Source organism: Propithecus coquereli, unplaced genomic scaffold, assembly GCF_000956105.1.
Source record: "Propithecus coquereli isolate 6110/MARCELLA unplaced genomic scaffold, Pcoq_1.0 Scaffold123, whole genome shotgun sequence".
Lineage (NCBI taxonomy): Eukaryota > Metazoa > Chordata > Mammalia > Primates > Indriidae > Propithecus > Propithecus coquereli.
Window position 1 is genome coordinate 2,856,174 of NW_012136414.1, and position 24,788 is coordinate 2,880,961.

General features: G+C 39.5%; 1 protein-coding gene across 1 annotated transcript in view; it reads left to right on the top strand.

Annotated features, from left to right (window-relative positions):
* The window catches only part of RNF219 (ring finger protein 219), a 22,186-nt gene extending 3,782 nt beyond the window's left edge, over positions 1–18,404 (top strand). The window contains exons 2-3 of the mRNA XM_012637760.1: positions 12–100; positions 15,547–18,404. Of these exons, the coding sequence (XP_012493214.1) occupies positions 12–100; positions 15,547–17,092 (1,635 nt within the window). The 3' untranslated portion in view covers positions 17,093–18,404. The remainder of the gene's footprint in view (positions 1–11; positions 101–15,546) is intronic.
* The last annotated feature ends 6,384 nt before the right edge of the window (positions 18,405–24,788 follow it).

The following is a 24,788-nucleotide window of genomic DNA, read 5'->3' on the forward strand; positions in this document are numbered from 1 at the left end:
TTTTTTTTAAGGCAAATAAAAAATTGAAATTGGAAAATGGTGGCCTGGTGAGGGAGAATTTACGACTGAAGGCCGAAGTTGATAACAGATCACCCCAGAAGTATGTGTTTTGCTCACAGAGCAATGTTTTAGATTATGTCAATATGTTAGACTAGACTGCTGTGACAGTATGTTTTCCATTTGATTCTTTCCATGTAAGCATGTAGGTTTTAAGTAGAATATCTTGCCTCTAAAAGTCAAGTGTATACTTTGTGTTATTGGTAAAATCTTAGCTTGGTTAAGGCTAATTTTGAAGAAAGGATTTCATTCTTATCCTTTTTCCTTATCTGATTAACAGGAAGATTGTTTTATGTGACCTAAGACAAGCGAGCATTGACTTGGCTTTACATATAACTGTTTAACAGTACTAACAAATAGTAGTGAGATTAAGGTAATGCCCTTTAGCTATTTTCTGAGATAATAATATTAGTAATAATTGACATTCATATAGTGCTTTCTCTTTGCCAGATACAACAACATGTAATGAAGAACTATTATTATTCTCTATAGATGAGAAAATGGAAACATAAAAGATTAAATTATCTAAACATGCTCAGCTAGTAAGTGATAGAAATAGCATTTGAAATCAGGTAGTCCAGCCCCAATGTCTCTGTGCTCTTAACCAGTACACTGAAAAGCCTATCTGAAATAGAATTTAGGGCATTGTTCATTGAATTTTGGACTAATTTGAAACTATACAATTAAGTAAATTTATTCTTCCCTTATGGAATAGTTTCCATCCCATTCCAGAAGATAAGAGCTTTCAAGTATTGACCCACTTAACAGTTAATTTGTTTAAAATGATAAGAAAGAGTTGGGATTTAAGAGTTAGGATTTAGGAAAAGATGGCAGACAGCACTTGAGGGTTTTTTTCTAGGAAAAGAAGACACAAATGGAAGACAATATGGCCCCCAAGGTCACGTAACCTTTCTGAGGGATAGCACATCGGAACTCCAAGCTTTCTTTCCATCCAACCACTGGATTTCATTTCTTTCTAATGGAAAAAGACAATGCAGGAATAAGAAAACAATGGAAATTTTATCCTACCATTGCTCTCTGCTTGTCGTTTGAAAAGGAAGAAATGTTGCCCTCGGTAAAACAAGTGTGGTATCAGGAAATGGTAGAAGTAAACCATAATTACTGGAGACAGAGATAACTAACCAATAAGGAAAAAAAGCATAGCTTTTACTTTTAAGTAGTTCCTTCCCTTGTACTCTCCAACCCTGTTTTTCTTTCGCTTTAGATAATGTCCTACTTTGACAAATTAGTGAAATAAGCTTAGGAAGTGTTGCTGTCATGTGGTGGTTTGAGTCTCTACTCCCATCATTTATTGGCAGCTCGCCTTGCCAGTCATAGTAATGCTTGTCCATTAGCCATTTCCCACAGCATGCTGAATGGAACTAAAGCTATTTTGTTTGTAGCTTTTATTTCTTGAAAAGTTGCCCACCAGATTTCAAATTTAATGCCAGCCACAAGGATGTATGTTTTTAAATATCCATGGCTCCAACCGGATAAATTACTGAAGAATCTCACCTGAGGAAACCTGGCCTCTACTCGCAAACAGCCAAACATCTGAATCCAATATGACTTTAGGATTTGCCATCTTTAACTTCCATCTTCCCTTCAGGGGAAGGGAACAATTTCACTTGAAAAACGATTTGAGCTGACCCCTATTCTAGATCAATTTGCAATGCACTGAGGTATTAAATGCATTGCATTTGATTTATAGCCCTGTTTACTCTGCATCACTAAACCCTAGTGGGAGTCAGAGAGAAGCTGACCACAGCTGAAAATACCTACATCTGGTTCACCTGAGGAGAGCTATTAGTATGGAAAAGAATAAGAAATTTCAAGATTTTACGAGTAAATGCAAGCAAATAAAAATCACCCATTCCATTCTATTCCCTTGGTTTAGGAAATACCTTGACTAATTATTTTTCTTTTGTCTACTTAGTTAGCTGTCAAGATGTATGCTTTTTTATATACTTGGCCTTAGTCTCTGATATATCCTACAAGTTGAGCAGAAGTAGGGAGGGATAAAAATTAGGAAGGTGTATTAGCTTGTGCTGCCATAACAAAATATCATAGACTAGGTGGCTTAAACAACAGATTTATTTTCCCACAGTTATGGAGCGTAGAAGTCCATCAAGGTTCAGTAGGGTCAAGTTCTAATGTAGGTTCTCTTCCTGGCTTGCAGGCCATCACCTTCTCTTTATGTCCTCACATGGTGGAGAGAGAGACTGTGTTCTGGTCTCTCTGCCTCTTATAAGGACACTAATCCTTTTGGATTCGGGCCCCATCTAATGACCTCATTTAACCTTAATTACCCCCTAAAGACCTTATCTCCTAATACAGTCACATTGGGGATTAGGGCTTCAAAATATAAATTTGGTGGGGGAAGGAGCACAGTTCAATCCATAGCAGAATAGATGCTCAAACAAATATCATGCTATTCCCCAAAAACTAGACTAAAATCTGGTGCAGAGAAGGGAGACTCAAACATTTACATTGGTCTCAAGTAGCTAGTATTATATAAAAAGTAATATGTTTTATAATCTTTTAAAAATAGTGCAGTACTCTTTTAAAATGAAGATCTGGCTTATCATTGCTTGCCTACAGTTTTTCGGTCCTGTCACCCTCCATTATATCCAGTCTTAAAGTGTACCTGGACATCCTTTCTCAGCTTTAACTTAAAAGCCCTCTTGAGCAGTGTGGCAGATAACCTACTAAGCATGTTCTTCCAGGTTTCAGTAATATATATGTTCTGTTCCTTGTCAAAAATTCATTATTCTAATATCTAAATTGGTGGTCCAGAAAATGCAGTCTTTTTTCTCTGGCCTTATCATGTAGCCATTTCCTGAATTATTCTTTCTCTTCTAAATGAATGTATTATATTTTACGGAGGAAACCCACCTATTGATTTGCCCCTTCAGTTTCCCCTAACTTGGACTCCTAAGATAATCGAATTTGATCTTCAGAACCAAAGGGGTGGTGGTATGTCCTTTAGTTTGCAAGACTACTATCTGCAGAAAACTTAACTCTACCTGCCAACCCAGAAATACTGAATTTTTTCTTACTTAACACTGTATTAGGTGCTTTGAACTATATAAAATAAATATTCCCTCTGACCCCTAAAGTAGGTTAGATTCCCTTGCCATAATTTATCTTATTACCTGTACTTTCCCTTAGCACATCTCACAACTGTTAATAATTAATATTTCGTGTAATTTTGTTATAACTTTCTTCTGTTTAAGCCAGCGCTATAGTTGTATTCATTTTTGTGGCCACTGTATTTTATAGAATTCTGGCTCATATCCTGCTCCTAATACATATTTGTTGAATAAATGAATAAAAAACAATACCTAAGACTATAGGGAAGCATACAGACAAATCCAGACTGTAGTACACTCAATAGGAAAAATGACTGGGTTTCTTCATCAAATCATTGGCATGGAGTGGGGTGCTGCTTTACAATAAAAGAGAACTAAGAGACATGATAACCAAATGCAGTACGTGGATCTTGTTTATACTGATGCTCATCAGTATCAAACTGTCAAAAGACATTTTCGAGACAGTTCGGTAAATTTGAATATGAAGTAGGCATTAGATGATACCACGGAATTATTGTTGATTTTTTTTTTTTAGGTATCATTGTTACTTGGGAAAACACCCATTTATCTTAGTCCTTTTGGGCTACTATAAGAATACAACATAAACTGAGTAGCTTATAAGCAACAAAAATTTATTTCTCATGGTTCTGCAGGCTGGGAAGTTCAAGATCAAGGTGCCAGCAGGTCTGATCAGGGCCCACTTCCTGGTTCGTAGACCGTCATCTTTTTGCTTTATCCTGCATGGCAGAAAGGGCAAGAGAGCTCTCTGGGACCTCTTTTTAAGGGTACTAATCCTGTTGATGAGGGCTTCAACTTTATGACTTAAAGGTCCCCAAAGACCTTACCTCTAAATACCATCACCTCAAAAGGCCCTACCTCCTAATACTATCACAATGAGTTTAATTTTGGGGAGACACAAACATTGAGGCTATGGTACCATATTTTATTTTAGAAATGTATACTAAAATAGACTATAAAATACTTTAGCAAAAGAATAAAGAGAATATACATATAAGGCCAAAAAGGCAAAACTCTTGATAATTATTGAATGTGGGTGATGAGTAAATGGGGTTTATTTTACTGTTCTCTATACTTCTGTGAATGCTTAAAGTATTTTAGAATAAAAAATTAAAAGCAGCAAAACATGGTCCCTGCCTCCAGAAAATTCATGGTTAATGAAAGCAAGAGATGAAAATACATGAAACAATTAAATACTAACCAGATACTAAGCCAAATAACAGAGACTGCAGTATGGGTTCAGAGAATGGCAAGTGGGTTCAAGTGATAAGGAAAGTCTTTATCAAAAAGTCAGGACTTGAGTCCAGCTTTGGAGGATGGAGATTTCAGAGACGAGAAAGGCATTCTGAGTGGGGGGAACCGGTTGTGCTGTTAGGAGTGGTCCCTTCGCCTCCAGTGTCTTTTCTCCAGTAGTAGTCACACATTATATTACTGTTCAGTACACAGTAGCTTCCTTCTCAGATTCATCACAGCAAAAGTCCTCTATGTAATTTTCACATCTCTCTGTTGTCACCCATCATCACCCTACTTGTATATAAACTGGTTAGCATGACTCCACTACATCTACCACCTTCTGCTCAAAGCAGAAAGGCCAATTTTCAGTCTGAGTATTTAGTGAGGAATGTGAAGTGTGCCACACCTCCATGTGGTAAGCAACATCAAGAAAGGGAAGAAGCTGAAGGGGACACTTTAGTATTGGATTTCTTGTATTCCTAAATTCCCTTGACTTCAATAACTAATCCCAAACTGTACCAGGAAATGTGAAGGTATTTGTCCTTAATGGAGTTAGGAGTTCCTTAATGATTTTTTAACTTGAAGAGATGTGAAGAATTGACTTAAAAAGCATTTGAAAATTCCCTGCCTTCTCTCCCACGTCTCTTTGTTCATGTGTGCCATTTTTTCACTCTATCCACTCTAGGCAGAGATTGTGCCATGTTGCCAGCTATTTTGCATTAGCACAGCAGTTCTTACCCTCAGCTACTAACTCACCTTAATAGTATGGAATACAAAGCTCCATGTTCAAAACTCATTTTTGTCAAATGGTTATACTTGGATTATAACTTGGTTATTTTATCAAACTTGGTTTTAATTGGATTAATGGCTTTTCTTTCTATAAATAAGTATGCAGGGATGTTATGTGTTCTGTCTTTGTGTCTTTAGTGAGATCTATGGGTTTGATAGTGTCTCCCTGCATGTAGCTCATTTAACTGCACAGCAACCCTAAGGCTTGTTATTATGGACCAATCTTCACCCATGCCTCAGCTCCTTTTGGGGGTAGATAAAGGCTCTAGGTACACTGGGCAGTAAGCAGTATTTCCTGTTACTAGAATATGAAAAGAAGGGCTCTAAAAAGGAAAGAATAGACTTCACAGATTATGACCTGGGCGTTCTTCCTTTTTTGCTGTATTTGTGTTTTCTTCAGTCATCAGAAACCAAATAAAAAATCAGTTATCCCATGGCTTTAATAATTGCTTAGCTATATGTCAGAGATTACAAAATAAAATCTTAATCTTTGGTGTCACCTTCTCTCCTGACCTTCAGGTTCATGTTCCCATCTATTTTGTACCCTTACCAGAGATTCTGTACCTTAAATTTACCACAAAGCACAGTGATTAAGAGCTTAGCTCTGGATACAGACTTCTGGATTCAAATTTCCCTGCTTCTACTCTGTCCCTCCTTTTCCTACCCTATTCATTTTCACCATACTCAAAATTGTCTTTTTATAAAATATAAATCATATCATTTAAATCTCTTGCCTAAAACTATCCAGTGTTTTCCTAAAATAAAATCCAGACTCTTCACTGGCTACTCTACAACTGCCTCTTCCACTTCATTTCATTCTCGCTTCTCCAGTTTATCCTGCTCCAGCTCTACTGGCCACTTTCTTTTTCTAAAACATGCCAGATTTGTTTCCTCCGCTTAGAATATTCTGCTTGCAGATCTTTATGTGGCTGTCTCCTTCAGTTGTTAGGTGCAGAGAGGCCTTTCTTGATCATTCATTCTAAAGCAGCCTTCCCACTCAGCACCTTCTACTTCCTTACTCTGTCATATTATAAGATCATAATAATAAAATCATTGTGTGGTGAAACAGTAGAGCGTGTTTAGAGATTATGAGCACAGGCCCTGGAGACAGACTTCCCTACGACTGAACACTGGCTTTGTCTACTTACTAGCTGTGTGATTTAGGTAAAGATATTTAACCTTTCTGTATTTCAGTTTTTGTCTTTTATAAAATGAGGCTAATAATACTACCTACCTTATAGGTTGTAGTGAGGATTAAACGAATTAAAACTTAAAATATTCTTACAACAGAGTCCATAGTTAATACTCAACCAATGTTGTAGGATCATTGTCTTCACAGCCCTTATCACTGTCTGAAATTATCTTGTTTCTTTAATTGCTTGACCTGTTTGTTGTCTGTCTCCTCCATTCTAAACTCTTAAGCTTCACGAGAGTAAGGACCTTGCTGCTAGTCCCTTTTATGTCCAAAACCCAGTGCCCAAAGCCACTTGATAAATATTTGCTGACTAATTAAATGAATAAATAAATAACATTGGATAAATTACTTAACCTCTTCAAGTCATCATTTTCTTTATGTAAAATGTAGATGGTGTGTTATTGTAAGGACTAAAGGAAATAATTTATATCCTTGACACAATATGTATCATAAAGAAGGTGCGGAGGTGGGATGGGACACTGTGTGTGTCTAAATAACTATATCCATAATCCTTCCCTCTCATCTCACTCAAAAGATGATTTTCCTCTTGTTTTGTTCCTGTCCTTCTGACTGGCTTTACTACTCATTTAATTGTGTAAGATAAAAACCCCAATCTTCCTATGTTTCTCCACCCCTTCCTCTCACCTCACACCTGGTTGCGTAGTATGTTCCCTCTAACCTACCTTTTTAAAATGCCACTGTAACCCATCTTCTCATTCCCACTAGTTTAGATCCACGTTATTTCTTACTTAGCCTGTTGTAACAACCTTCCCACTGCTTACCCTTCTTTTCTATGTGGAACTCTCAAGCATCTGCTGTATTGCTGCCTGAATTCTGGAATATAAATTTGATCATCTCACTTCCCTGCTTAGTAATCTTTGGTGATTGATTCTTCACTGTCTGCATATTAAAGCCCAAATACTTAGTATAATATTTAGAATAGTATAAAAAGGTCTTTACTATGTGACTACAGCTTAATCTTCTTGCCTCTTCTCTAGGCCCCCCCTTTGTGTACTCTGCTCCAACCATGCTGAATTTCTCATTGGGCCCACATTCACCATATTATGTCTTCTCTGGTCCTCACCATTAGCCGCTATGTTTTTTGTTCTTCCTGGTTAATCCTTACCTGTCCTTTGAGATCTAGCCCAGTTGTTGCTTTATCTGTGAGGCCCTCCATAATTTCCCCCGACAGAAAGAGCACTTTCCTCTTGTTCTTTTCATTGTTCTTGTACCGTATTGTTTTAATGATCACTTTGTCTATTGACCAGTTCCATGATTGTTGTGCCCAGTTAATTGGACAGCTTCTTGGCACTAAGACATATTTTTTTTTTTTTTTTTCTGAGACAGAGTCTCACTGTGTTGCCTGGGCTAGAGTGCCGTGACGTCATCCTAGCTCATAGCAACCTCAAACTCCTAGGCTCAAGTGATCCTCCTGCCTCAGCCTCCCGAGTAGCTGGGACTACAGGCATGCACCACCATGCCAGGCTAATGTTTTGTATATATTTTTAGTAGTCCGATTAATTTCTTTCTCTTTTTAGTAGAGACGGGGTCTCGCTCTTGCTCAGGCTGGTCTCGAACTCCTGAGCTCAAACAATCCGCCCGCCTCGGCCTCCCAGAGAGCTAGGATTACAGACGTGAGCCACCGCGCCTGGCCGACATATTTTTTAAAATGCACATGTATGTATTTATACAAAGTACATATAGACATTGTGTGTGTATCTTCCTTCTCTGGGACCTGATGGAAGGAAGGAGTCCTTATATTCTAATACTCTATACTAACACTCATAGGTTACTGACCAGGAAAGTAAGATTTTGAGTCTCCTTGAAGCTTAAAGTACAAAGATTGTAAAAGAACAAAGATCCCTGGAAATTTCTCCAAATGAGAAGAGCAAAGGATTTCCTGAAGATTTCCTCTTTAAATTATGCCAGAGGTTAAGAGTTAAAATGAGGAAAGGGGGAGGTGATATTAGGGATTGGCCAGCTGGAGTACTGCATTTCTTCTCTGAGTCTCTTTACTTTAACCAGATTTTCCTGTCCTTACCTGTCTCCGTGCTGACTCTAAGCTGTGGCCCAGTTTCAGTTCATAGGTCTGCTCTTCCTAAACTGTGTCTGATGATATGCCAGTACTGCCCTGACACTCTGCTTCCTTATCAGCACTACTGGTCTGGCTGGCTCTGGCTGTTGTCCCTTCTTGACCTATTCTGGCCTTTTTTGTTTCTCACAATTCTGCTGTGACAAATGCTATGATTCCTGGTACTTGACCCTAGCATGATCTGATGACTGATTCTGCTATGCCCTTTGGTTTCCCCAGAAGGGGAGCTTGTAGACTGTCAGGGGAGCCGGATGATACCCTGGGGCCAGACTGTGACAGCCAGTTGTGCTCAGGCCCCTCAGCCGCCTGAGGGGCCCTTCTCTGGATATTCAGCTAATTGGGGATAGACAGTTACTACAGTTTTCTGTCAACTTGTCTTTATTGTATTGATAAGATATTTTGGGAGCTGACCGGCAATGCATGCTAATGACTAAGCAATAAGATTGTCAGAGAGATTATGAACTGCTTGAGAAGAGGGATGATGACTTCTCCTTCCTTTGTTTTCCTTCTTCATAACCCCTGAGCACACATTAGTCCTCAATAACTGTCATCTGAGTAATAATTACAGGGTATCTGGATCACAGTTTTTTGTTTTGCTTTATTGTGCTTCAGATTATTCCTCATGCTGAGAGAGAAAGAGGGAGAGAATTTAGCTAAAGTGAAAAATGTATAGATACTAGTCCAGAGATTTTTAAGTATGCTTTTGTCACTCAACAATAATTGCACTTTTTTACACTATTGAGATTTTGTTGTTGTTAAGATTGTTATATTTTGGGAAAAGATGTAAGTTCTTTCTTTATTCCCCTTAGAAATGTAAACAGATATGAAATAGCATGCCTTAATTTTCTCTCCTTCCTGTAAAAGATTAGGATTCCTATTGATAACATGCAAATTTCAAGACTGATCTTTTTGGGGATGGCAGAAAATTAGGGCATTTCTGCATAGAATCAAACTGAAATATATTTAGCAAATAGAATGAAATTTATCCCCCAATAAAAAGAGTTGTCTATCTTCACAGGCAATGCAAAGAAAGTAGTACTTAGAGTTAGTCATCCTATTTTGAGCAACATTGCCCCATGTGCTGCCCAGAAAGAAGGAAAGAAGCCTTGGAAATGGAGGCTCACTAGTTGTAATTTTCAAACAAAGGGTTGGAGACCAAGTCCCAGCCACCATAGAAACACGGAGGGAAAGTGATCAGCATGGAACATAATTTAGTTCTGTATTTCTCCTTATGAACCCTGCTAACCCTATACTATATGGGTCAGCCCTTATTACAGAGAAACTCACTACAAAAGGGACTACCTGTTCCTCTTCAATACACAAATGCTGCCCAACACTCGAGTTATTTCTATTAAGAATTTCTAGGTATCTCAGCTGGAATTTTCAACACCACAATTTTTAACTACAAATGCATGGTTGGTTTAATAAAATAAAGACACAAAGAAGTCACTTAGAATTATGTTAATAATATGAGCTGTTAATTATAAATCCTGCTTTCCATTTGAAAGTTTGCAAAGCAAACTCTACCTTGATTTCTAAATAGTACTTTTAGAAGATGAAAGGATGAGAAATTACTGCAAGGGCCTAATTCTATGTCTAGTTCCCCTGTGCATGTCAGCTTTGTCTGTAAGGGGGAGATTATAGCAGTTTTTATTCTTAAAAATATTGAAGCACTTTCTGTTTTGTGATAAAACTTAGATGCAACATAACATAGCTTGTATTTTTTTTATTCCTCAGAATTAGACCCTGAGATAAGGAACCTGTGTGATGTTTAGGCCCTAAAATTTTGTGTTTGTAATTTTTCTCATTTCACATAAGAAATATCTCTTCCTTATAGTTGAAGATACCTGCTGATTATGCATGAAGTAGACAAGTTGATCCATGTATACTTTCTACATTTCACACATTTAAATATGGTATTTTAAGTTTGTGGTTCTGGTTCAGACTTAGTCTTCATATCTCTGGTTAAGATATTTGGGCGGCTTCCACCAGGGTGGTCTGTCTATGCTATACTTTCCTGCAAGGCCATTTTAATAAATGATCTTTGAAAGTTTCAAAATATTCTTGAACTTGTGCCTAGAACATAGTAGTTGTTTAATAAATATACATTGACTTTGTGCATACATATCTATATGTCTTCTTACAATTTTCTTTTTTCCTCTCTGTTTTTATTAGCAAATGTATATATTAATAAGTAGTACAATAATGCTAGCCAACTGACTAGTGTCCACAGACTTTCTGCTCAGTAAATCTGGCTTGCATTTTGATAATGAAGTACAAGAAGGGATCTCATGTTCAGGTATTTGATATGGTTTCATACATGGCATTTGGAGTCAGAAAGACTTGGATTCAAATCCCATTCCTTCTGCTTAATTCTTTTTAAGCTTCTCATTTCTCATCTTTAAAATAAGAATAATGGGTCTTGCTTCATAATGTTGATAAGATTAAATGGGATAATGTGTCTCAAGCATATAACAATGTACTTAATACCAGGTAAACACTCAATAAGTTATGGCTGCTGCTGTTCATATTGTCATCATCAGTCAATAGTAGTCACTTAGACTACTGTTAAAATTTACACGTTACAGCCAGCCATGGTGGGTCAGACCTATAATCCTAGCACTCTGGGATGCCGAGGTGGGAGGATCACTTCAGGTTAGGAGTTCAAGACCAGCCTGAGCAAGAATAAGACCCCGTCTCTAAAAAAAAAAAAGCTAAAAGACTAAAAAAAAAATTACATATTATGCTTATTCTTGGTAAGTTTTATCCAAAGTTCACTGAAAACCTATCAGATAGGCTAGACCACAAAAGCTGGTCCAGGTCTAAAGATTGTTTTCACTTTGTTTCATTATTACCTTAGCTAGCAAGTAAGGAAAAGATATCAAATCAAAGATTCATGAGGAGTCGCTCAATCCCCAGTGTCTTCCTTGTTTTTCAAGGAGGTGTTTCTGAAGTTTGGTAGTCTTGGCCACCCACTGGGCTTGCTGCCTTTATCCCTTTTATTGGAGTTATCATTGAGAACCAGAGAAGCAAAGTGAATTGCTCAAGATTTCACAACTAGTTAACAGCAAGCAGCATAGCACTAAAGCTTAGTTTTTTTTGATACTCAGTTCTGGCATTTATTCTTTTACATTTGCTTTCTTCTGACCCCTTTCAAATATATCCTGTTCTTCCTTTGTGATGGGCCATGAGAAAATGTGGTCTCAGGAATGTTTTTGTTGGTAGAGGTGTTGTTACTCTAGTTATAGTACCCCGAAAGTCAAACCAATGGCACTTTTATTTCTCTCTTCTAGTAGGGACAGGAACAATTTTATATCACTTTAGCTGTTTAGACAAGGAGAACCCTCATCCTTTTCTCTCATCCAGAACATATACTTCAGTTAACACTGCAAGCTAAAAAATCCTTTAAGCTTCTGATAGATTTTAGTGGACTACGCTTCCAATATCAGCTGCAGCTCCCGAACTGCTCTATAATGTTTTCTCTGGCATAATGAAGCCTTGGCCATCACTCCTACTTTGAAAATCAAAGCCTTTTGGTCTCTAATGGAATGTTTATAAAAATACTCCATTTTGAAATTTGCTCAGGAAAAGGAAGTATGGTAAATGATATTAGAAATCCCTCCGGCTTGCCTTGGCATTGCTTCATCTAATGTTTTGTGGAAATATCTGGAATTAGTGTGACTACAAGAGTATTAAAACCCAAAGATAAATAAGCTCTTATTCTCATTGGCTTCTGTGGAACTATAGCATCAGATATATATCCCTAAGTGTTATTTCTATATGATAAAGTAAATTGCCTTTTGCCAAATCTAATATAGGTATTTTCGATAAGCCAAAAATCTATTAACACCTATGTCAAAAGTTTCATCTATTTGTGGTCTTTTACTAAAGTGAAAATGGAAGTTTTTTTGGATGGAGTAGTATAGAATGTCAAGCCTGTAGTTAAAAAGCTGTACTATATATATGTCAGTCTCTGTTGCCTTCCTTGGTGTCAGTGAAAAAGGAGACAGCCAAATGTGTGAAACATGTTTAAATGTTTAATAATGTAGTGAATGTCATACTATTTTACATGTTAAAGAGGACCAAGAACCTTTATCCTATTCTATGATATCTACTCTGTCTTAATGTAAGGCAGTAATGTATCTTAAAGTAAGAAAAGGACGCTTATTCAAGAAGTATTTAACAAGGAGCTGTTATATACCAGGAATTGTTCTGGGGACCTAGCAGCGAATATAAGACTCTCTGCTCTCCATGACTTTCTATTCTGATGGGGAAGAGAGACAGAAAACAAATAAATTATATGGAATGATTAATTAATTGATCAGTTCCATGGCTTTTAGTATACATTTCTGTCAGTTTGCCCACCAGGACAGGTCCTTTATTAGAATGGTAAAAAAGTCTGATCATTCAAAGTATTATAGACTTGTAAAGTATTGAAATAGAACTTTGGGGAATTGAGGGCAATGACCTTTTAGAAAACAGCCTAACTCTATCAATGATTTCTACTTACTTGTCCCTCTCATGTGTGCTCTGTTACTAACCTTTGTTCTTAGTTCTCCTGCAGCTCTCTCTCTGAATTAACATAAAAAATATGGTTAGAGCTATCACTGACTTCAACTCGGAACTATTTGTTACTTCTTTTAAAAATAATTAATTTCTTCTCAGACTTTTGGCTAAGATCAAATATAGTATTTTTTCTTATCAGTTTAATATCTGATACATCCTCTATCCAAGGACAATATATTAAATGGATTTCTGGAGCAGGGAGTTGGAGTAGGAGCTTGTTCTGTCCATTTCATGCGTCGACTTGGTATTGAAGTACCTCCAGGAATGGTGTGCCCTGTAAAAAAAAATAAAAAACAGGGGCAAATACAGTGTCTTAAAATGGTACTATGTTTGAAATTCTAAGCTAAAATCTGGAACAAAAAGCTGCTAATGTTTTGGCAAGCATTCCTTATTTGTCCCTAATTTTTTCTTATGTAGGCCTCTGAGTTCCCAAGGACATCCTTTGGTAGCAGCTGACTTACTATCTAGTGGCATTATTTGATTTTAAGTCATTTTATTTTTCATGTGTGAGGATATCTTTATTACAAAAATTGTGCTGTAAAAAAAGAAAAATTTTATCTTGGTAAGCAAATGTAAGGCTGTCACTTTTGCTATTTGCATTAAATAAACATGCTACACAGTTTTTCCATTTAAAAACATGGGGGTTATTTGATTATGCAAGAATAGTTACAATCAAGAACTCAACAAACATTTTTTGCTTGATGCATGTAAAAAGGTCTTTGTTCACTTTTTTAAAAAGTTCTCTTGTAGAACTACAGCTCTGTCAAGCACGACATTACAAACATTACAAAACATTTTTAACAAAGAAGAAAAATTTCTATCATTCATTTAAACAAATACAATAATAAACTTCATCTTTAAAAATGGGGAGGCTTTTTATTGTAGTTGCTTTTGTTTTTTATAATACCTATGGTTTTTGCTTTGTTTTTTTAGAAGTTGAGGGGAGTGTACTCTCTCGGGGTTCAGTTAATTGAAGTGAGTAGATCAATATTCAGCAATCATGTCTTTAAAGCCCTTTCTAATCTTGAAATTTTATGATTCTATATTTACATTTGCCTCGGCTTTTTTCCTTCAGTGATAATAGAGCAGGATCTTGTCAAGGCTGAAGTGGAAAGTGAATTGGGCTAGGGGTTTAGGAGGTGATGGGAATTAAATGGGAGTCTAAAACATGTTTTAGTTGATTCTAAAAGCTGCAGTTACTGTTGGCACCTTCTGCTCCCTTGTAATTTTTTAAAAATACTTAATAAATGTTATTAATTGTAATTATTTTTATAATGGGGGGGAGGAAGAAAAAGACAAACCCAAAGATAAAAACAGTTTTTAGAAGTAATCTTCTCAAGTACCTTACTACAAATAGACAGTCCCTGAATTCTTTGAGATAGGTCCATACATAAGTTATCAAAGAAATGATTAAGAAAAGGCTTTTGAAAAGAACTTTGGGGGAAAGAAGATATTTTTCATGGGGTTAGAATGTAAGGCTTATGTTTATTGGCTCATAAGAAGTTGTTTCCTGAAAGATGGAATTTTCCTTAGTGATAAGATAGAATTTAAGGTAGGTATTTTATGTCTCTTGGAGCTGGGACAGTCTTTTTTATCTTTGTGTTTCCAGCCCCAAATATACCACCTAACCTATATTAGGTACTCAGAAATTTTCTGAGCTGAACCCAGTCCCCATTCTTGACAGAATAATGAAAACAAGATAATCCCAGATAAAAGGAGTGAATTTTTGATATGTTCTTTCTAAGTCACTCTCCAAAATGTTCCCATTCAGAAAATATAAAAATGTTTTTATGTGTAGTATATTGGAACCACAAGCACTGACTTTGTATTTCAAAGTTGGAAGAAATGAGATTGATGTCCCATACAGCTGTAAAATGCCAAAAATAAGTAGAGCTGAAATGAATTAAAGCCCAGTGCTCAGAAAGGCCAACGAAAAGCTTCAGATCAAGGGTGGCTGTAATCGAAAGGGTCCAAATAAGTATTTAAAACCACCCTTCCTGGGACTGCTAAGATTTCTGAATTTCAAATTGGCATTTTATGTTTGACAAGGTGACATTGTATAAGAAATGTATTGTAAAACACTGCTGTACGGTAGGAAAATGATTGAATGTAAATATTTCAAGATGTAGACCACTGTTCAAATGTTATCATAAATCTTTGCCATTGTTTTAGGGGATAACTCTCATGCATATATGAGCTGAATTGTAGAGCTAGCTCTTCGAAGAAAAATCTTCTGCGTGTTTCTGCCTCTATGCTACCACTATTCTGATTCCACCACAAAATACCCTATTAGATTTTCGCTATTATTATCACATGCTTATTATTATATAAGTGAGGAAACCCTTTTTTGAAGATATTACATCTGGCATTTGCCCTATTCACCAAGTGGTTTGAAATGTCATTGTTATGTGGAATTAGAATGGGCTGGGACAATTTGTACTCTTAAACTTTGAAAAGAAAAAAAACTTGAGCTGTAAAATTAACTGTCCTTTCATTCTTTGTAGGTTTGGAAGGTTTACAGTTGCAGCTCTTCAGTCCAAAGTAGAACAGTATGAACGTGAAACGAATCGCCTCAAGAAAGCCCTGGAACGAAGTGATAAGTATATAGAGGAACTAGAATCTCAAGTTGCACAGCTGAAAAATTCAAGTGAAGAGAAGGAAGCTATGAATGCCATTTGCCAGAGATCACTTTCTGCAGATGGCAAGGGGAGCAAAGGCAGCGAGGAGGATGTGGCATCAAAGAATCAAGGTGATAGTGCCAGTAAGCAGCCTTGCTCATCCACCTCGAGTTCTTCTCACCTGGCAAAGCCCCCCAGCAGCAGACTCTCTGACACCCGTTCTTCCAGGCAGGAAAGCACCAGCAGTACAGAGCTAAATTGTTCTAAGAACAAAGACCTATATCAGAAACGGGTAGAAATCATGTTAGATGTGACAGATACAAGTATGGATACTTATTTGGAAAGAGAGTGGGGTAATAAACCAAGTGATTGTGTACCCTACAAAGATGAAGAACTTTATGATCTTGCAGCGCCTTGTACTCCTTTGTCCCTTAGTTGCCTTCAGCTTAATACTCCAGAAAATAGAGAGAGCTCTATGGTCAAAGCTGGAGGTTCCAAAAAGCACTCAAACCATCTCAGAAAACTGGTGTTTGATGATTTTTGTGATTCTTCAAATGTTTCTAATAAAGATTCTTCAGAAGATGATATAAGTAGAAATGAAAATGAAAAGAAATCAGAATGTTTTACTTCCCCAAAGACAGGATTTTGGGACTGTTGTTCTACAAGCTATGCCCAAAGCTTGGATTTTGAAAGTTCAGAGGGGAACACGATAGCAAATTCTGTTGGAGAAATACCTTCAAAATTGGGTGAGAAACCAGGCTCATGTTTATCCAAGAGGTTGAATTCTATTCGCTCTTTTGAAATGAATCGGACAAGAACATCTAGCGAAGCATCCATGGATGCTGCTTACCTTGACAAAATCTCTGAGTTGGATTCAATGATGTCAGAGTCAGACAACAGCAAAAGCCCTTGCAATAATGGTTTTAAGTCAGTGGATTTGGATGGGTTGTCAAAGTCATCTCAAGGCAGTGAATTTCTTGAAGAATCTGCTAAGTTGGAAGAAACAACTAAGCTAAGCCTTTCCAAAGATTCTCTAACTGCTACTGATCAGTTAGAAAATGGAAATGAATGGAAACCCACCTCTTTTTTTCTCCTATCTCCATCTGACCAAGAAATGAATGAAGAGTTTTCACTCCATCCTAGTTCTAATCCAGGAACTAATGAAGCCAAACCTCCAAGCTGTTTGTTTCAAACAGAGTTTTCCCAGGGTGTTTTGTTAAGCAGTTCACATCGACTATTTGAAGATCAAAGGTTTGGGTCATCTTTGTTTAAGATGTCCTCAGAGATGCACAGTCTTCAGAACCACCTTCAGTCTCCTTGGTCTACTTCCTTTGTGCCCGAAAAGAGAAATAAAAATGTGAATCAGTCAACGAAAAGAAAAATCCAGAGCAGCCTTTCCAGTGCCAGCCCATCAAAAGCAACTAAAAGTTAACTTATTAGAAAGTTGTGGTTTGTGTTTTTGTCCTGAGAGAAATATAAAAGTTTTTCTCCTCATAAAAGTTCTATACACTTTTGAATTGATAATCTTTAGTCAAGGATCAAGTCAGAATGGTAGATTAACCTGTACCCAGAATACTTTGGTTCATTTTGAAAAGACTTTTAAGAGAAAAAATAGAAGACATTCTTTTGAGGGGGATGGAGGGGGAGGATCTTTTAAATCAGAGAAGTTAGGGAGAGGGGTGTGTTTTTTTGTTGTTGTTAGTTTGTTTTTTGTTTGTTTCTTTTGTTTTTTGTAATGAGTTTTATATGTATCTGGGTTGGGTGTATTTTGGTTTTTTTTGAATCTTATTTAACTGTTAAATACAGTGGCCTGTTACTAAGCCTCAGTTGTCTTCAGAATTTGGATTTCTTAAATAAAACTTTTAATGTTGTTTACATACTGCTCACAAAACACTTGAGTTTCTTTAAAGCTTTTCCTAGGGTGGAAATTATTTTGCCTGCCCCTTTTTATTTATGTTTAGTGATGGCTTAACTTTTATTCAAGGCCATGATGGAGAAAAAGCACTCTAACTTTAGTCCAATATTGATTTACCTTTTTTTTTTTAGGTTTTATGTATATGTTTGCATTTTTTCTAACATTATGCTTTGTACAGTTTTTGTGAAAACATTCTGCTAGTGTGAAAGAATACATTTACTATATGAAAATATTCGTTTTATGTCAAGTAACATATTTGCTCATCCTTGTGTTTAAAATCAGAAATTGAGCATACTTTAGAAAGAAGGCATGGAACAGTTGTGTTTAAAGGAGCATAAATATCCTAGCTTCATTATTCCAGATGTAGAGGTGCAGAAGTACTCATTACCAAGTTCTTGATCCACTTATATCCCAGGGGAGGTTTTTTTTCCTTTTTTTTTTTTTTCGGAATGATAAAGTTCTTTATTGCATGTTATTGTTCTTTGTGGAAAGTGTATGCATGGTAGCATTTTTGCTTGCTGTGTTTTCCATACTTAAAGAAATTTCAGGTGGCTAATAGAGTATCTTTTATATAGAACAAAAATTTTTTTTTTTTCATGAAGAATATTGAGGGGGTGAAGATAGGTAAGAGGTAAGCACAATTTTTAATTTAGGTTCTGGAAAAGTATATTATTCTAAACATGTTTGTTATGCCTATAGAAGCCTTTAAAAATGGGTCTGTATGCTAATGACTTTATCTAATGTGCACTGAACATTTTACATTAATACCATACTGTTTTACATTAATACTGCATGCTTTTCTATGTGAATTGAATAAAAGATGTCATAAACACTGTATTTTTTGATGTTGATGATGATTCCTTGTCTCAGATAAAGACCAGAAAACTTACCATTTTTAAATTGATTTTATAATACAGAAGTTAGCAAACTGTGGCCCATGGACCAAATCTGACCTGCACTTGTTTTTGAAAGGCCTGTGAACAAAAAAATAGTTTTTACATTTTAAATGGTTTTTTAAATTCCAAAGAAGAATATTTCATGACACAGGGAAATGATATGAAATGCAGATTTCAGTGTTTCTAAATAAAGTCTTGTTGGAACACAGCTACACTCATTTGTTTATGAATTATCTACAAAACCTAAAATATTTATTATCTGGCCTTTTACAGAAAAATTTGCTGACCCTTGTTATAACAGATTCTGGAGGATTCAATGAAACCATAAAAGTATAATGAATTACTTTTATGATTTGGGGAATCATGTCCTCCACTTTCAGAAGTAATAAAGGCTAATTTAAAGCATAGCTTTTATTTTGTCATATATATTTTCCAATAATTTTTTATTATTTTATCTTTATGATATATTAAAACTAATGGATATTTTCAGAGCTATTAGCAGTTTAAATATTTTTGATAATATGGTTATACATTAGAAACTCAATAGAATGCAGAAAACAAAAATTTTTCTGTCACAAGGTAGATTTAGGGGTGCTATGGTCTAAATGTATGTGTCCCCCAAATTCATATGTTGAAACCTAACCCCTAAGGTAATGGTATTAGGAGGTGGGGTCTTTGGGAGGTGATTAGGTCATGAGGGCTCTTTTCCCTTACTGGGATTAGCGCGCTTATAAAAGTCCTGAGAGAGCTTCCTTGCCCCTTCTATGTGAAGACACAGCTAGAAGTCACCATGTTTGAAACAGCAAGCCCTCACTGAATATGCTGGCACCTTGATATAGGACTTCCCATCCTCTAGAACTGTGAGAAATAAATTTTTATTGTTTAAAAATTACCCAGTCTAAGGTATTGTAACAGCCCAAACAGACTAAGACAAAGGGTAAACCTCATTCTAGATTTGTCTATAACCAAAGATGTGTCTTTTTAATCCAAATATATCCTGACATGGTTTCATGGGTATCTGGAGTGTGTAACCTCATTTACTAATGACAAACATGGGTGAGAGCATCAATATTGGACGAAAATATTTCCCAGCTGCTTATCTTCAGAAAGGTCCCTCCATCCTCCTTAGATACTTCATATATTCACTGAACCTGTGCCATTCCTCAGTTAAAGGTAATCTGCAGGATTTAATTTTATTCATACATTGTCATTTTTGCTCTACCACATTCCCATAATCTAATGTCAAGACAAATATCATGGTCTCATAGATTTTAAATTACACCTATTACATATACATACTCCAAACAAAAAACAAAACAATGTCTTATTGAGAGCAGGTATTTTACTAAACTAATCTCTATCTCATCTAATCCCCTTTTAAAATGCTGTGAACCAAATACAGTTATCCTCAATTTACAAAAAAGCAAATTGAGGATTAGTGATCACACAGCTGGAATTGGGTAGAACCATATCTTGGAGGTGGGTCTGTGACTCCAGAGCCTGTGCTCTTCTCCCAAGTGTGAGAGTTCACATTCATAGACCTAAGGATGAACGGATTTGAACTTTTCCTAGGATTCTTTTTAAAGTAGTATTTTGGAAGTATTAGCATGTTACTTTTCATGTAGCATTTAATTCCTGCCTATGTTCCTGGGTCTGATCCTACTAAACAGAAGCTCAATGATGGGAGTTGTGTGTGTGCCACTTAAAGATTCAAATTAACTCTAATATTTAGATTAATTTAACCTCCTATTGGTTAATTTCACTAAGGCTATGTTAGAAAAAGATGCACTCATGATAAGAAAGCAGGCACTTCATATTTTTAGAAAAACAAATTTTGACCATTCATCTTTCTAAAATGGCTACAGAAATGTGACAGGATGCTACGGGTTTGTTTTTTTTTTTTTATCATGACTTTTAGTACTTTTAAAAATCTTCATCCAAAATGACAAGTCTTTCCTATTTTATTGAGTCAGCTGACATAAAAACTGAAGATCGTAGACTAAGACTTACAGTCCCTTAATTTCAAATCTGCTTTGTTTTCCTATCATTTTGTCGTCTACGTTGGTTTGGAACTACTGAACAAGAGAAGAATTTGATCTTGAACCATGATGTTTCAGGAACTTCTTGTTTCTATATACATGAATGGTTTTCAATTATTCAAAGTGTAATACATACATTAGATTTTCCCCTCTTTTTTACCTGTGGATGATATTCGTAGAGCACATCAAACTGAGATTAACTGTTTATGTGCTTTTTATTAGATTAGAAGGGTTTTCCAAAGCTTCATAAGGTCTTTCATCCCTATTTGTGGGAGTCCTACAACACTGCCTCTGCCTATCACGATGTAACCTGATTCCTTTAATAATAGTTGGCAGAGAGAAAACCTTTTAAGCAATGCTCTCAGAGTGCATAGTGAACATTTATTGCCTAATTCTCGGAACCCCACTCTGAGTGAGGAAGCATCTATTAAGATGCAGATTTCTTTTAAGAACCCATCTGGAGCGCAAGCTCGGGAGATCTTCAGTTTTATATGACTGAGGCGGTCTAGAATGCCTCCAGTCACAGCTCCACTTCTTGAAACGAGGTAGATTCCTAGGTCTGCTGTGTCTGAAAGGGAGCAGACCCTCTCTAATAAATGTTAGTTGTGGTAAACAAGTGCGTAGAAGCGTGGGCCTTGTCTGACGTTTGTAATTTGGGGATGTAAAGATCCTTTTCCCAAGGGCAGGCATCATTACTGAGACCGTGAGGAGGGAGGAGGTAATTCTGATCCATTTTGAGTCTGACAACATTTGTAAGTAGAAAAGTGTCCCTGTTGGGGATAGCGTGGAGCACTGAGGACGTCTGGTGGCTTCACCGAGGTGTTATTCGGTACTGGGTCTTGAAGGATGAATAAGAGTTCGGGGCGGAAGAGGACGTCTTTTCTGTGAGCTGAGGGTATGCTGGTGGGCACGCCTATTTAGCTGCTGTCTCAGAAGAGGTGCTGAAGAAACCATTCCCTAACATCAGGGCTCCTGATTGAAAAAAGATTTCCCGGATTGCTCCAGCCTGAGTTTGGCTTTGCTCCGCCTCCTCTCAGAATCCCCCGAGGCTCTCGGGCTTGCCCTAGCCGCCTGGGCCGGCGGCCTGATGGCGAGACAGCGGCTCCCCCGGCGCTGGAAGGCTTAGGCGGTGGCCGGCGCTGGCCCATCATCTCTCCATTAAGATGAGGCGTGGCCCTCTGAGGACTGGCAGGGACGACCTCGCCTCACCCTCGGGGTCGTATTTGTGTGCGGGGCGGGGAGGAGCGCTCTGGCCCGCCAGCCTTGGCTCTGAGCCCCCTTCCCTTCCTTGGATTCCAGCGAACTCGGCCTTCTGGAATTCCCGCCTCCAGTGCCCGCTCTCCCCAACCTTTCTACCCGTCCCGTACCGGGACTCCGAGTCTTGGGAGCACAGACCCGCCCTTGCCCTGCCAGCGGGAGCTTTCCGCGTGCTTCTGGGCGCTCTCAGCGGGTCCCGCCCAGGCCCCACCCCAACAGCCGGCTCTGCGGTTTCCTTTCATTTTATTACCACTCGTGAAACCTGGCGATTAAGACGCGAAACCAACAAAGAGTTTTCTTTCCACCTTAACCTTGCACACAATCCTTTAACAAATTAATTAATCCTAATGAATTAACACTTCATTTATTTAAACGCGCTACAGTCCATGAATTAAATTTTCATGCAGTGATTAAAGGCTGTTAAAATATGCATGATTTCGTTAAAATTTTATAATAAATCAGGGCAATGTGTTACATGACAAGGCAACTATTTCCCGGTCCCTCGCAAGGGGCTTTGATTTGTGCGGGCGGCGGGGAGGAGGGGCGGCTGGCGGCGCCGGCGCGCGTTGGAGCCGGGCGGCAGGACCCAGTTCCGCACTCTCGGCTCGGGACTCGCGGCCTTGCGGCTTCCTCCACGCCGCCAGACCCTTTGGGGCATCCTGCTCCTGGAGCTAGAGCGGAGCCTTCGGAGGACTACGGGCGCCCGCCTCTCGGGCCTCGGAACCGCACGCGCGGGGGTCTGGAGTCCTCGCTGCCTGTCGAGGCCAGTAGCGCTGCCTCCAACCAGGGCGTGCGTGTGACCTGGTCCGAGCGGCCGGCAGGCGGCTATCACCGCAGGGAGAAGGCGACCAACTTCCCATCTCGTCGCGTGGGGTCATGAGCAGGCGTGTCTGTCGTAGACTTTCGTTTGTTTGTTTGTTTGTTCTTGTTTTTGTTTTAACCTGGAACCCGGAAGCCCCTTCTCTGACCAGAGCGCTCTTCCAGCTTTGGAGGAGCTTTGCCTGGGGGAGGCGGGGGCTCCTCTGTTCCTCTTCTTGGTACCGAAATCACAGAGGCCCGTGGCCATGATAAGCCGTACGATATTGTCTATTTGGGCTGCAAAACTGGTTCTGGCAACTAGCAGGCGGGGGAGGCCAAGCCCCTGTCAGGACAGAGACGCGGTGGTCATGCATCACCCCTAGGGCTTTCACAAGGTCGGTGGGTTTGTTGTCTGTAGAGAGATGAGGGTGGAGATATACACGGAGAGCTGTATTTGTATATGCAACGTCAAGAGTGAGAATAACCAGCAGTAAACTTTGCTGGGACGAACGCACCATCTGGGTCGCTAGGTCATCAGCGACACCTCAAGGTGGGGCGGTTAACGTCCAGGAAAATGTTCCCAAGGGAAGTTGCATTTAAATTAAACAACCGAAAGAGGGAAAACTGTATTTCACTGGTTTACTTGAGAACCTCCTCTGCTGGTCCCAGCTGGAGCCCAGCCTGAATGCAGAATTGAGAACCTTAGAAGAGGACGACGGGCCCCAGTTTCTCAACCCCCGGACCTTGGGTACCGAGGCAGGCGAGCGGCTGCGGCAGCTATGCAGTGCGCAGTAGAGAGAGGGGACAGAGGGCTGCAGGAAATCTCCCAGCCTTATCGAGCGACAGCACGGCCCGGGAATCGAGCCTCAGGGCTGGGCTGGGCCCAGCGGGCCGCGGAGTACAAGACCGTCGCCCAGGACGGGGAGGCGTCGGCTCTGCCGCGCACGGGGCTTCGGGAGGAGGTCCCAGGGTCCCCAGTGAGGGCGACGAGGAGCCTAGTAGCTCCTCCATCACCGAGGGAGACACGGGCCCAAGATGCAACGAGTAGCAATAAGAGAGACTGGGGATCAAAGCAGCCCAGGCATGGCTCTGGGAAGGTGGCCCGAAGGGAAAGCAAAAGTGCTGCTTTCCCTTCTCCATTCCTTCCTCCATTCCACCCTTCGGACAGACAGTGTCGGCCCCGGAGGGCGCGGGACAGCCCCGGTGTTGAGGTGTTCGGAGACCGGAAACCCCTCCCCTGGGCCTGTTCCTCCCCTGCCTGCCCCTTCACACTGTGCTCAAAACAACCTAAGCGGCCTCTAAAGCCCGCCAACTCTGGACCCTGCGGGGCTTCTCCTGAATGCGGGGCGCTGGCTGTGCGGTGAAAAGTGCCTCGTTTCAAACTGGGCAACTGCCTGCGAGGAACGGGGCGCCCCGAGACTGCGAGGGGCAGAGCTCCGGCTTCGGCCGCCAGGACCCGAGGTGGCGGAACTGCAGGTGGGGCCAGGCCCCCTGGTTCTGGCAGGAGCGCGAGGCCGGACCCCTTCTTCTGCCCCCTGTACACATACAACCTCCACGAATTTACGTCGGCATTCCCCAGGGCCATCCCCGTCCCTAAACCCGGACCAACAAGTCCGGCTCAACCCCGAGGTAGTGGCTGCTGAGTTAAATACTAACTTTCTCCGCACCCGGTTGGAAGAAGGAAGGCAGTGCCCAAGTGGGCAGCAGCTGTCAGGCGCGTTCTCTCGAGCTGGAGGTGGAGGGGTGGGAGGACAGGTCAAAGGCTAAGAGAGTTCACCCCCGACAGCGTGGGCCCTTGCACAGAGCCTCTCCCGCTGGTCCTCACTCCAGCCAACGAATGTGTGTTCCCTTAGCTTGGGAAAGGGGCGCTGCCAAAGGAAATGCGAAGTGAGGCCTGCCACAGGAGGAGGAGAAAATTAATTAATGAGGGAAAGAAATGTGTCTCTGATCCAGATGATAGACTCCCTGTCCCTAGGGGCGGAAATTCCTTGGAAATCAATAGCTGTGCATTCATTATCCCTCTCTTGATAAAATGCAAAGCTATGAGATTTGGGGGGGGACGAGGGTGTAATCTGTGTTGGTCATTAAATAAGAAGGAAAAAAAAATTGCCCAGGAATCTATGCCAAGGCTCAGACCCCATGCGGGCATCATTAGCACAGGCAGGGGCCAACTGGTTACAATAGTTGCCAAACCAGGAAAACAAAGCAGTGACATATGGGTGA